Source organism: Solanum tuberosum, unplaced genomic scaffold (genome assembly GCF_000226075.1).
Source record: "Solanum tuberosum cultivar DM 1-3 516 R44 unplaced genomic scaffold, SolTub_3.0 scf00128, whole genome shotgun sequence".
Lineage (NCBI taxonomy): Eukaryota > Viridiplantae > Streptophyta > Magnoliopsida > Solanales > Solanaceae > Solanum > Solanum tuberosum.
Window position 1 is genome coordinate 361374 of NW_006239053.1, and position 13993 is coordinate 375366.

General features: G+C 31.2%; 1 protein-coding gene across 1 annotated transcript; it reads right to left on the reverse strand.

Moving 5' to 3' along the window:
* Positions 1 to 5741: 5741 nt before the first annotated feature.
* On the reverse strand, positions 5742 to 9205 carry LOC102594233 (probable protein phosphatase 2C 4). Its single transcript, XM_006350704.2, has 4 exons — positions 7324 to 9205; positions 7118 to 7231; positions 6249 to 6513; positions 5742 to 6140 (listed from the first exon to the last, which is right to left on the reverse strand). The coding sequence occupies exons 1-4, from the start codon at positions 8965 to 8967 to the stop codon at positions 6025 to 6027; spliced, it is 2139 nt and encodes a 712-aa protein (XP_006350766.1). The 5' UTR covers positions 8968 to 9205; the 3' UTR covers positions 5742 to 6024.
* Positions 9206 to 13993: the final 4788 nt, after the last annotated feature.

Here is a 13993-nt window from a genome sequence, read left to right on the forward strand (position 1 = left end):
ATGTTTACGCAATAATCGTTTAAAGTATTTTTAGGAACAAAATATTAACTATTCATACACATTTTATTTTAAATTAGTTCAAAATTTTCTTTCAAAAACATGTCAAAACAAGCTTAGCATTTATTATTGTTTGTAAAAAGTTAATTAATAGAAACTCTTCATTTTAACACAATTATAAAAATATCGTTATGGGCCAATTTTAAAAGTAAAGACATGTATGGATTTTTCTAGATTTTCATTTTGATCATTAATTATACAATTATTATTTCACCCTTAAATAATATTAAATTACTAAAATGTCAATTGTTTAATAGATATTTTTGGTTTAATGAAAATTTCACACTACAAAAAGAAAAAAAAAACTATAGAAAATGTGATTGAAAATGTGGGTCCATATTAAATGTCACATCATTAGGATACATATCCACCTTTTGGGTCCAATTTTGGTCACTTCTTTAACGACCTATCATTTAAAACTATTAATTCTTTTAATTACGTGACGCTCAATCATTGATTACAATTTAATTATTCAATATAACTTATAAACCCTCCCATTATTAACTAAACTCACCCCAAACTTATAAGGAAAAACTACCTAATTAGACATACATCCCTACTATATATACTAATAATACCTCTACTTTTAAACAATTACATATATTACCACTTTTAATATTTTATACCATATATTTTTAAAAATATAATTAGATACACAAATCCTTTAAAATTAGAATTGCTTAATTATCTTTACATTTTAAAAATTAATATTAATGGTCCAAATATCTTTCTCTCTCATCAACCCCCCAACCTCCTCCGTAAATTGTCTATCCCCACCCCTCACCCCACCAATATATTATTTTAGTTGCAATATATTTGTCCTGTCTATGGTCATACAATTCATCTATGTATCTTAGTTTTTATTTCATATATTTAATATGTTTCATTCAATGTATCTATACATGGTAGTGATGCGTATCTGATATGATTATTTCATGTATCTAAGCATGATGTTATATGTATTATATAGATGTTTAATATACATGTATCTAATATGATAAATAGTATATTTGAAACTATCAAAGAGTATTTTTTCTAAGCAAAAAAATAACAAATTACAATGTATCTAACTTAAAATTCATATTAACTAGTTTAGAGAATTAACAGTGTATCTAACAGACCACATCAATTATATGAGCTACTACCCTTCTCAAGTATATGAACAACAAAAATAGATGTGTATCTAACGTAAAAAAATGTATCTTATTATAAACAAAATTTAGAAACGATAATCAACAACATATCCAACAAGGTAGATAGTGTATCTCAAATATTAAATAGTTATTTACTATCATGTATCTATCGGAATCGTGTGTCTATCTGATGTACTTAAACAAAACATATCACAACAACATCTCAGATCAATCAATTCACAGCACTTGTATGAATGCTTAACATAGTGTTTATTCATTATATTCAACAATAGTTTAGATTATGTATCTGAAGAAAAAAAGATAACCAAAGCAACGTAAATAGCTTACATCATGTATTTGAAGAAAAAAGATATACAAAACAATGTTTCATACATAAACTAATTGTATGTAAGACTAATCAAAACTTGTATTACATAGAAAAGAAATATGAATCGAGCATTAATTGATGTATCCAACTCAAAAGTTATTTCACCATTATGGCTACATCCAATATATTCTTTGTAATCGTTATGCATAATGGAAAAAATCTAAAATCATATTTACGTCTTTTTAATTTCATAAACTTCATTCTCATCTCATTTTGAATCTCAATTGGAGTAGAATTGTCCTCAACATTGTATCTGATCTCTAGAACGTTGCAACTAATTTCATATCACACACTATATCTTGTCAGAAATACATCAATACATAATTATAAGAGGTGAAACTAACAATCCTCTGTATAAGAACCATATCTTGTCTTGAGGTTCATTCGACTCCCATAGAAACATGATTTGCAGAGAAGGTCAGGTAATTGCAATAGGTCAATAACTGAAGTAGATTTTCCAAAATTTAGTCTCATACATTGCGACTACAATCGATTTGTAGTTGCTTGGAAATACCTTCAATGATATCATGGAAAGTAGCATTATCCTTGAGAAGTATTCCATCGATTTATACGGTGATATTGACCATTATGAAAAGAGAAAAAAAAATCAAACGCAAGAAACAAAAACAGAATTGTTGCCAACAAGAAGAAGTTTTGAATTAGAGAATTATTGTGGTTTTAGGATTTCGTTATTTTAGGAAGATTTGTTAGAGTTGATATGTTAATGAATCTGTATTTTCAATTAGAGTTGTTAATTAAGCCTAAATTACTCCTTTATTTAATTAGGAAATCAGTTACACACATTTAATTCAAAATATTAAAACATGTATCTCTTTAATTCAAACCGGCAGATACATGTATCTGATAAGTAATGATACATGTATCCGACAGACAAAATATGGTATAGGATGTAATTATCGAAATTATCTTGAATCATAGTAATTAGATACTAAGTTATTAAGATTTATGTAGTTTACTCTTAAAAATTTAGCGAGTTAAGCTCGACCCGCACCGCCCCATTGTCATCCTCATTGGAGTCATAGCTTGTATAACTTTAGCAACTAGTATCTGCAATGCCCAAATATTGGGCCCAACACCGAATTAGGCCTCTACACTTTGATCCGAACTCTATTTTAAGTAACTTCGGCCTATTGCCTCCATCTTTATACAAATAGCCAACTAAATTTGTTGTTTATTTTTTCTAGCTGATCTATATAGATTATATACTTAAACACGATTACATGCGTATCATGTATGAATTATACATATCTTATATAACTGCAGGCTAGGTTTCGATTAAGCAATTGGGTAGATGACTATTTAGATTAATTCTCAAGCTTTTAGCTAAAATCTGCTGTCAAAAAATACTTTCAAAGATAAGCCAATTTTTAAGAACACACTTCTCAAAAAAATATCCCCACATAACAAACACACAGCATATGACTATTCTTTTATTTTTCAATCCCATTATGTTTTTTAAGGAGACGATTAATGCAATATATTGTGCACATTTAAATTATGGACATACTTATTATCGTCCACGTACATTTTTTTAATCAGTTGTGTCCAGCTTCATGAATATGTGAATGTGGATATGCTTTTTTTTATTTAATATTCATTGTGACAAACAAAATAATTTAAAGTGATTCCTACAATTGGCAGAATTAAATTAATCGTTATCTAGTATTTTTGAGTTGTTATTTTCTTAATAAAAATGTTGACTAGATAGATGTATATGGACCACGATCACATATGTGTAATTTGTTCATCCACAAAATCCCATACCAAACTGCCTATTTTTTCAACGCACACATAATCTGCCATAAGTTCTCCCAAAATATCAAAGGGGATTTCAGTTGAATTTATTAAATGTGAAGAACTGAATTTTGAAAAAATTGTCATAAATTTCAGTATTGATCACTAAAGTTAGCATCTACATACCTGAAATGTTGGCCCCAATATTTATGACTAAATGACAGGTTTTCTTATTTATTGTTTGATGAATTTTATATTCCTAACTTCTTCTTCTACTACTCAACCTTCCCACCCAACTTTTTTTTTTTTTGCATTTACTACCTAAATTTAAAAGATTGGTTAGCAGTTAGCCATAAGGGATGATTTCATAATCCAGAATAGCTCTGACTTAACTTGTCCACTCCTGATTCATGCTGCAGTCTTGGTGGTTATACAACCTCAGGAAGTCATAAATACATACGTAATGGATAAAAACTTTGGAGATCAGGGTTTTATATTCTAATCGAGAAAAAAAAAATGTTGAGTGATTTTTTCTAATATATGTAGATGGTTAGTAAGTAGCTGTAGAGGAATTTTAGTAACTCAATTGGTTGGCTATCTGCACTTTCACCTTGTTAGAAGGGTTGATAGTTGTGGTTGGCCATCATCTTAATTAGTAACTCAATTGGTTGGCTATTTGCACTTTCACCTTGTTAATGAAGGGTTGATAGTTGTGGTTGACAGTGGCGGAGCCAAATTTTTTGTCAAGAATGTTCATACTTTAGACCAAGTAAAAAAAATAAACCTTGTTGGTCAGATTATAAAGATTGAAAAGTCACTTTTGTTCTTAAAAAATGAAACTAAATTTTTTTTTTTTAAACAAAACGCCTTAGTCTGGGCCCGAATCCAGACCTTTGAGACGACTTTGAACAGTCTTAACCATTGGGTTATCTTTCTTTAGTATGTCAAGATTGTTCAACAATTAGTATATATCCAAAAATATCAATATTCAACATATATAGTCGCAAAAAAAATTCGACGAAGGTTGTTCATCTGACCACACATGTTAAGGTGTAGCTTCACTCCTAGTGGTTGACCATCATCTTAGTAACTCAATTGGTTGGCTATTTGAACTTTCATATGGCTCTCTGCACTTTCACCTTGTTAATGAAGGGTTGATAGTTGTGGTTGGTCATCTGAACTTTCGCCTCCTATCTGAACTTTCAGATTGATAGCTGAGGGTTGTCGCACTATGTGCCTTGTTTGGCTATCTAAACTTTGATAGATGAGGGTTGTCGCACTATATACCTTGTTTGACTATCTGAACTTTCAGATTGATAGATGAGGGTTGTCGCACTATGTGTGGGAAAGGAGGGGACTTAATCTCCTACTCCTCATCTCTAAAGATATGACATTTGAGCTAACTCAACCCAAAAATTAGTTCATGAGAAGAGAATTATCCAAGTTCATATAACCAGACCACCCGTTCATGTCTCCACTAATGTGGAACTTTGATCCAAGAGTCTACAAAAAATGATGTTCTACCCCATAAGTTAAGAGTAAGGTCTAATCACATTCTACTCTTTTCAAATCACACTTTTCGAATCACACTCAATGTGTTGTTGTTGTTGATGTATAAGTTTTGATAAGCTGAATTATCCAAAATTTGTTAGTGATAAAAAGCAGGTATTGAGTAAAATAGTCAAACTAGGTGCAAATTGAACTGATTATTTACCCAAAAAAAAGGATATACTTACGTAGCAACCTTAAGTATTAGGATATACACGTAAGAATGAGAGAAAAAAATCATAAAAGACGAAAACATGAGAACAAAAAAGCAGATAAGAAATTGATTGCATGCCGCGTCCGTTAAGAGTAAGAAGAATTAATTGATTTGACTTACTTTACCTGCTGACTTAATTGCACCAAGTCATTTTATAAATTAAAATGAAAGAAGAAAAAATAGTACTTTTACCAAAAATATATGTTTGAACAGAATTCTGTTCACATACAACACGCCTTATATTTGTCAAAAGTTGAACAACTTAGCATTAGAAAAAGACTTCAAATTCTCCTCCTTTTCTTTTTTAATCAAAAGAGAATTTGAACCTTGTTTCCTCCGATCAGTACAGAGTCAGAATTTTCATTAAGGATTCAAAATATAAAAAAATACAAGTTAAGAGAGACTTTGAACCTTGTTTCATTTGATCAGTGCAGAGTCAGAATTTTCATCAAGGATTCAAAACACAAAAAAATAGAAGTTGAGTCCAACATGTACTATACTATTAAAAAAATTGATATACTATATGATATACAATGTAATTTTCTAGTGAATAAACTTGTTACGCTACCCTAACTCCGGCACGACATTTGATTGGGAGTCAAGCAAGAAGTTTAGAGCACGTAAATACTAACATTCAGAAGTTTGATACATGCTGCTGCAATTAGTTTTGTTTGAACAGAGTTTCTTCTTAGAGATGTCATTTATTAAAGAAATTACACCTAATATGACAGCTTATAAACTGATAAAAGAGTTGATCTAACACCTTTACAATCCCATCCATCACCCACAGTACATTTTACAACTAAGTAATTCTGGTTCCAGGCTTAGTTGCTATTTACAAAATGGTGATTTAGGAAAGAACAAAAATTGGATGTTTGATTTTCATTTTTTTTGAATAGGTCTATAACTCTTTAATTTTTTTTCCCTACTTATGCACTGGATCTCCATATTCTTCCCTCCAAAGAAATAACAATTATTGAAACATCATCATGGTATCGACGTCGATCCCCTTGTGGTATTTCAAGCAACTCATGAAACTCCATACCTAAAATAAAACATAATTAAAGATTTCAGATTAGTTCACCTAAAAATTACATCTTTTTTCACCCCTAGAAACCAATTCAAGCATTTTGCATAAGTAAAAAGTACTTACCAGCTTTTTTTGCAGCACGAAACAATACTGTCTCGATGAGATGTTGTGCTGGATCTCCTTCTGGTGACCATGAGATGAAATGTTCGACTTCTAATACAGCTTCTTCGTTTGTGAAGTACTGATAGAGCCCATCGGATGACAGTATCAAAAACCTGTCTCTTGGCCCTAACCTGTGATGATAGAGCGATGGAAGACAACTGATGTAGGGGGAAGTTCCAATATAGTCGATTCTGAACATCTCAAGAAGTGCATTGTTCCATTTAGGCTGCAGGAGAGCGAAGAAATGAAAGTTAATTATCCAATCGAGCATTCTTAAGTAGAGAAAAGAAAGACAAGGTATCAAAAACAGAGCATATAGTTATTGATTCAGCAATTCCACGCCTCATTTAGCCATTGCTTTAATATGAAAAAGGTGTTTGACAAGCTATAAGCCTGTTGGAAATAAGACGGCTAGTCTTTCGTACATTTTAGGTTCTTGAAACAGTACTTAAATACTAATAAGGTGTGCCATCATATTTGAAAGTAAACTTCCAAAAGTAAAGAGCATTGAAATTTTAGATGCCAAATAAACCTTTTGCAAGAATTGTTAAATGCAAAATGTTGATCACAGGAACAACACAAGTAGCATTCGGGTCGAATATGCCTTTCAACTTAAGGAGAAAGGTAGCTTTTGCCATGTGTTGAAAAGGTTAATGAAAAAAGGCATAAACTTTGTTCTCAACAAGATATATAACAATCCATTTAGAGTGAATAAAGCAAGAATTCTTTCACAAGCACAAAGGGAATCAAAAGGACTTATTTTATTTTCCTACAATATTCTCAAGGGTTGACTTGTTAACAAGCTAGAAAAGCAAATATTCCAACAGTACCTGTTTGAGGAAACCAGCACCAAAAGCCCTAGTAACCTTCAATGAACCTTTAACACGGTCATTCATCAGGGCACATGGATCATCTGGATGTTCACTTTTTATTCTTTGAACTTCCTGTAATACAACAAATCAAGTTAACCGATCGAATTAAAAAATTATTTATTAGCCTAAAAGATTATCTAAAATCAGAAACTAGATTGTCATACCTCTTCCACAGAGGTGCTATGATCTATACTAAGCTGGAAAGCAGTTAAATTAGGTACACAATCCGACTCATCGCCATCGAAAAGTTCAAGATCTTTCAATGTTTCTTCATTGATCCTTTCCAAATCTTGACTCCACAGATTAGGCTCTTTCTTCTGAGCTAACACGGCTCGACTATCGCCTACATTCATCACATAAACATCCTCTCCTTTCATTAACATAACAAGAACACAAGAACCCATCAAAGCCAATTCAGGATTCTCCATATTCATCCTATCAGCTAGATCCAAATATGCCTCCTCTGTTTTCTTCAATGCTTGAGAAAGAGCTTTTAATACATCAGCATGATTAACTGATCCTGATCCATTTGAACCATTTCCATTCAGCTGTTCCTTCAATCTCCTGTCAAGTTCTAATCTTTCCCTGTCCCATTCGCATCGCCATCGCCTCTGATTCTCTTCCCATTTCTTTGATACTCCTCTGTACCTGTTCTTTGAACCCTTCCCCCTCTTTTTCCTTAACCGCGAATCGAATGAAAGATCCTCCCTCGCTGAAGGATAATTCTCTTGCTCAACACATCTTGAACAACTATCAATAGGCCTATCCCTTGAGAATTCATCGTCAATAGTCTGATTAGATTCTTCCACTGCTAAACTCGGAGATGGGATCGTAACAGAGGAATTATTATCTAATTTGTCATCCCATAACAGTCCTTTGAGCTCTTTGTGAACAGCTGGATACAAATTTGATACCAAGAAATCAGGTGCATCAGGACCATTGAATCCATCATAAATCCCGACAAAAACCCAACCATGTTCCTCAGAAACTACGACATGAACACGATCTTCACCGGCTTTCCCTTGAGCCCACTGAAGATTCTGATTATCTAAAGTGTCATCATCATCCAAACTACACTCACTGCTGAAATTCACACTGCTAATAGTCAATTCGTTCTGCTTTTCAGCACCCACAACCCAATCACCTTCTTTTACTGAAATTGACCCTTTAATCGGTGCAACAATAGAATTTTGACCTCTTGATAAGGTCTTCGATATAGCTCTTTGTAGAACCCGAAAGAATGACCCTTTTTTTGATCTAGATCGAAGAGCAAAACCATGTGAATAGCTTCTCTGAAACTGATCAGAACAGCCCCTATCAAGAGGGCCCGAATAAAGACCACGATCAAGCGGGCCCGATTGAAATCCCCTCTCAATAGGGCCGGACATGAACCCACGTTCCATCGGGCCCGAAGCCGGAACAAGGCCCGAAGTGAAAAGCGGGCCGGAGTGAATTGAAGAGTTTCTGGGAATAGGTTGAAGGGGTATAGAAGCAAAAGAAGTAGAACCCTCAAAAGCCGAAGACCGATCGATGCTATTGTAAGAATACAGATCGACAAACGCCGTGGAGAGCGGCGTTGAAGTGTTGGCACTAACAGAGGCGCCGGAGATTGACCGGAAAGTTGTGGTTTCCTCTGAGTGAACTTTGGAAGATGAAATCCGTGTCTGATCGGGTCGAACATAACAAAAAGAATGACCCAAATCTTCAAGTGGGTCAGAAATCATGAGAGGGAAATCTTTCCGGCGACGACCCTCCACGGCGCCGCCGCTAGTGAAACAAACACTAAGCTTTCCTACACCGTTTCCCATGGAAACAAAATTTATTTAAAAAAAAAACTCAGAAAATTGAAATAATTAAAAGGGGAAGCTTAAAAAAGCTTAAAGATTCATTGCAGAGTGGAGAAGAAAATTGAAGAAATGAGAAGAAGAAGAGGTGAAGAAGAGAGAGAGGGGCGTTGACTTTTGGGTTGTGGGGGGGCTGTTTGTTTGAAATATAAGAAATAAGTAATAAAAGTAAAGAGAGTAACAACTTTTGGAGTTTGGTCATTTGTTTGGTTATTCTAAAAAATTAAAATGTCATTTTTTTTCAAATTACTTTCGGCTTTTAGTGTGTGTGAGGCGTTGACGTTAAATCTCTAGACCTTAGACCCAAACGTCACCTTATTCCATTACACCCAAATTCAGTACTACTTCGCGTACCACGTTACTCGCTAGTCACTCTCGAGTCTATTTTAATTTATGTGTTTTACTTAATTAAGCATCAATAATATTCCCTCCGTTTTACAAAGAATAATCTAATTTGACTTGACACGGAATTTAAGAAAACAAAGAAGACTTTTGAATCATGTGATTCTAAATTAAAGTTATGTCAAATGTATAAAATTGTCCTTTAATCTTGTGGTCTTAAACATGTCATGTGAAAAACTGAAATTAAAATGTTACCAAAAAAGAAAGAGGTCATTCTTTTTTAAACAGACTAAAAAGGAAAGGAGGTCATTCTTTTTAAACGGAGGCAGTAGTAATAAAAATTACTCTTTCCGTCCCATTTTATGTGAGGTAGTTTGACTCGGCACGGAGTTTAAGAAAGAAAAGAAAACTTTTAAAACTTGTGATCCAAAATGAATGATAGAAATTTGTATGGCTGTAAATCATTTCACTAAGGGTAAAATAGATATTTTATAGTTAAATTGTTATTTAATATAGAAATGTGTCATTCTTTTTGGGACTGATTAAAAAGGAAAGTAAGTCACATAAATTGGGACAGAGTGAGTAATATATATGAACTTAAATTTAAAATATATAAAATATAAAAATATATTTTTTAATTTAAAAATTTTAAACAAGTGAAAAAAATAAAATTAAAGAGATATATTATAAGTAAGAAAGAAAAATAAGAGAAAAAATTTAAACGAAGACAATAGAACTTTACTTGAACTTAGACATAACGAGAAATTTTTAAAGAAATGTATATACTATGAGTATTAAAAATATTTATTAATTTTATGATTTAAAGTATGTTATGTTATTTGTATAGAGGAGTGTTGATTAAAGTTAAATTAAAGATATTGAAATTATGTTATTTGAAAAAATTCGACAACAACATACTTGAAAAATTTTAAAAGAAAAATAAAACATGTGAATTAAAATTAAAAGGATAGTAGTTTAATTACATTATGTATTTATTTAGATTTGAGTGGTGTAGTCACTATGTTTAAATCTTAGATCTATTTCTACTCACTCCATTGGCTTTTAGCTAAAGGTTTGATTTCTTTATGTAAAGTGGCGAGATTTTTGTCATACAAACACATTTTGGCATAATTTTAAAGTCAATTAATTAATAAATCACTTTATTGACAAATTGATTAAACATGGGATTTGAACCTAAAACTTATTACTATAAAGAGTTTGCGTCGGCTAAGACTGAAAAATTGAACTATTTTTTTTTTGTTAAAAAGAGACTTTAACACATTAGATCAGATGCGTTCGCACTCTTCCCAATCTATTTAAGTCTATTCTTTCATAAGTGGTTTTAATTATTCCTATCGTAATTTTCCAGTTACTACAGTTTTCCTTATCAATATTTGGGCAATTATACTCCCCCTTAGGCTTTACAAAATGAACTCCAACTAAAGAACATGAAAAAAGAACAAGATAAGAGTAGTATTGCTTTTCATTTTTAACCCTGTTAATTGAGCTAAAGAGTAAATTTGACCAAAAACCATAAAAGGACATAGCAAAGGGGACCATATGATATTTTTCCAAATTGTATGGGCTGCGGATCTTTGACTGCATATATTTGGTTTTGGAATAGTCAAATATATTTTTAAAGTATAAACTTATAATCTTAACCAATAGTTAGTATGATACTACTTATTATCGTATATACATTTCACGGGGTAGTATAAAGTTTTCATGCGTATAATGTAATATAAATTCTTCATGCATATACTTTATTCAATACATATTTCACTTGTATATTTACACGGTACACTATGAGATGTGGATTGAGGCCGTGGCCCGTGAGAGTAAGGGTGTGGCCTGGTGAGGAGGAGGAGTTGAGGACAGAGGTAAGAGGTGGAATTAATATGAAAATGTTTTTCAAACGAATATAAAAAAATTCTGAGATTTTAATATTAAGGGAAAAGTGTAAAAAAAAATCTTAAACTATGTGAAAGGAACAAAAATGTCCTCTGTTTATAGTTTAGCTCAAAAATGTCCTTACCGTCAATACTTTGGTTCAAAAATGCCTTTAAACTATGCGAAAGGAACAAAAATGTCCTCCGTTTGTAGTTTGGTGCAAAAATGCCCTTGACGTCAATACTTTGGTCCAAAAATGCCCTTATTGTTATTTAATGGGCCAAAAATGCTCATTTTCCAAATAAATATATTATTATTTTCTTTTTTAATACATTCTTTTTCTAATAAATTTTTTTAAAAAAAATTAGCAAATGTTTATCTTAATTCAATTCAGAAAAAAAATAAAAAATGAAAATATTTCTTATTTTATTATCATTATTTTTTATCATTATATAAATATAAATTAAGGATGAATATATTATGATCTTATATATATGACATATATTATCTGTCGAAAGGGTATATGAAGTTATTCTATTTTAATTGATAAAATGAGATTAAAATGAAGAAAAAAATATTTCCTACATTTTTATTTGGTAAAGTTATTTTAGAAGAAAGAAAACAAGAATAGTGTTCTTTAATAATATTTTGATTAAGAAGAAGATGTGTTTAAAAAAAAAAAAAAAAAAATTCGGAAATAGGCATTTCTGGACCAAAGTATTGACTGCAAGGGCATTTTTGAACCAAAGTATTGACGGTAAAAACATTTTTAAGCCAAACTATAAACGAAGGACATTTTTATTCCTTTCACATAGCTTAAGGATATTTTTGATCATTTTCCCTAATATTAATATAAAAATGTTCTCCAATTGAACGTGAAAAAAATCGATTTTTCCCCCCTACCTACCTAAGACGTTCTTAGTTCTAAGAAGCTTTTATGGAAACATTACAAGAATCGTATTTAAACAGATTAATTTTTGGTTTATTCAAATCCCAAAATTAAAATAAATAGATTAAAAGTAGTTAAGTGGATGGATGGGTTCGTGGCGTTGACGTGCTAGAAGAGCGAGTGAGGTGAGCAGTGCAACTAATTCGTAAAAGTCAAAGATCACAGCCCAGTTAATGTGTCTAGGAAAATGTGCCCATGATCTTTGAGTATTACTGTTTGATGAAACCATTTGGTCTTGCCACGTGGCAACCCGCTTTTGCCACTTATTGAAAGTTTCTCCCTTTACCATCTAAAAGAAAGGAAAAACCCTTTTTTTCTTCTCATCTCAATAAAGCCAATATATGTTTAGTGTAATTCGTCTAAATGGACAATTCAACTATGATTTAAAGTAAAATCTTTATGTCAAAAAAAATTATAAATTATAAACGATAATAATTTTATTAAGTCAAGAACTTATGATATAAAGTTTAAATAAATATTAATAATTGAAACTTGAGAGTTTTTATAATTCTTAATAAGCCGTTGCATGGTTTTCATCGTATTTTTTGTCAGACAGATGAATTAAATCAATATATAATATAAAGAGGTAAATGAATTATAAAAAGTCATTTTAGATTACAAAATATTAAAAAGATTAACGTGTGTTGACAACTAGCTAGCTCACTTGACGAGCACCTTACCATTTAAAAGAATTGGTCCAATATTCATTCTTATAATAACAAGAGAAATTATGACTAAATTTCAAATAAGTAAAAATTCATTATAAAAATTTTCACTAATTATATTTCCTTATTAAGCTCTTTATATCATTCATCAAACGTAAAAAATAAAAATGAATAAGTCAACTATATATACAAGTAAAAACAATTGTGATTTTTTTTTTAATTTTGAATTAAATCTTTTAATAACTCATTAATATTGGATTATCTTTTAAATAAACGTCTAGCTACTTCAATCCTATTCATTATCCAAGGTCGAAAATAAATTTTGAAAGGTGGGGTGGTTGCAAATGCAAAAGGCAAAGGCTACAAGTAGTAAAACATTTATTGTCGGCTTAGTGTATTAGGTGGACTTGACTAAGTAGGTGTTTGGCCATGCGATATCATATCACGATATGGTATCGTGAGATGGAATCAGCGTTCGGACATGCAATTTTACGCTGATTCCATCTCATGATTCCATATCATGAGAGGTGATACCATATTCTCCAAAAATCATGATATGGAATTATATGGTAATTCCATATCATGATTTGAGATATTTTAATACAATAATTGATCCATGAGTTTATATTTTGTTAAAATAACCCCACATTTATATCTACTAACCATTTGTTTCATATGTAAATAAAATTTATAATCACATCATTACTTTTTAAAATTTATTATTCTCACCAACATATAGTCACTTTAACTCACACCTCACGATTGTGAAACTTTTCAACATTCACTTGAAATAATTAACCGGCATGTTAAAATAGTTGTCGAGGCAATTAGCAAGATGGCACCAACATTTATACAACCAAAAAATATGACTGGTGTACATTCCAAAATTCGACATAATACTCGATTTTGGCCTTGGTTTAAGGTAAAATTTCAATCACATTAATAAATTTATTTTATGGCCTTAATAAGTGATCATTTATATTTTATGTGTATGTTATTAGTATTTAGTTACATATTTCCTATCAACTTTGTTTAAAGAGATAATATTTATTTTATGACTTTGCATTGTCTTGGAAGCACTATTTTTATTACTCTTACAAACATTATTTTTATGAAGTGCATTCTATAATGCTTCCAATTTATT

Excerpts from the sequence above, each read along its gene's own strand:
- LOC102594233 (XM_006350704.2), bottom strand. The coding sequence starts at position 8,967 with ATGGGAAACGGTGTAGGAAAGCTTAGTGTTTGTTTCACTAGCGGCGGC. Across the intron at positions 6,514-7,117 it reads GTGCTGGTTTCCTCAAACAG|CCTAAATGGAACAATGCACT; the intron begins GTACTGTTGGAA and ends GCTCTCCTGCAG. Across the intron at positions 6,141-6,248 it reads TCGTGCTGCAAAAAAAGCTG|GTATGGAGTTTCATGAGTTG; the intron begins GTAAGTACTTTT and ends GTTTTATTTTAG.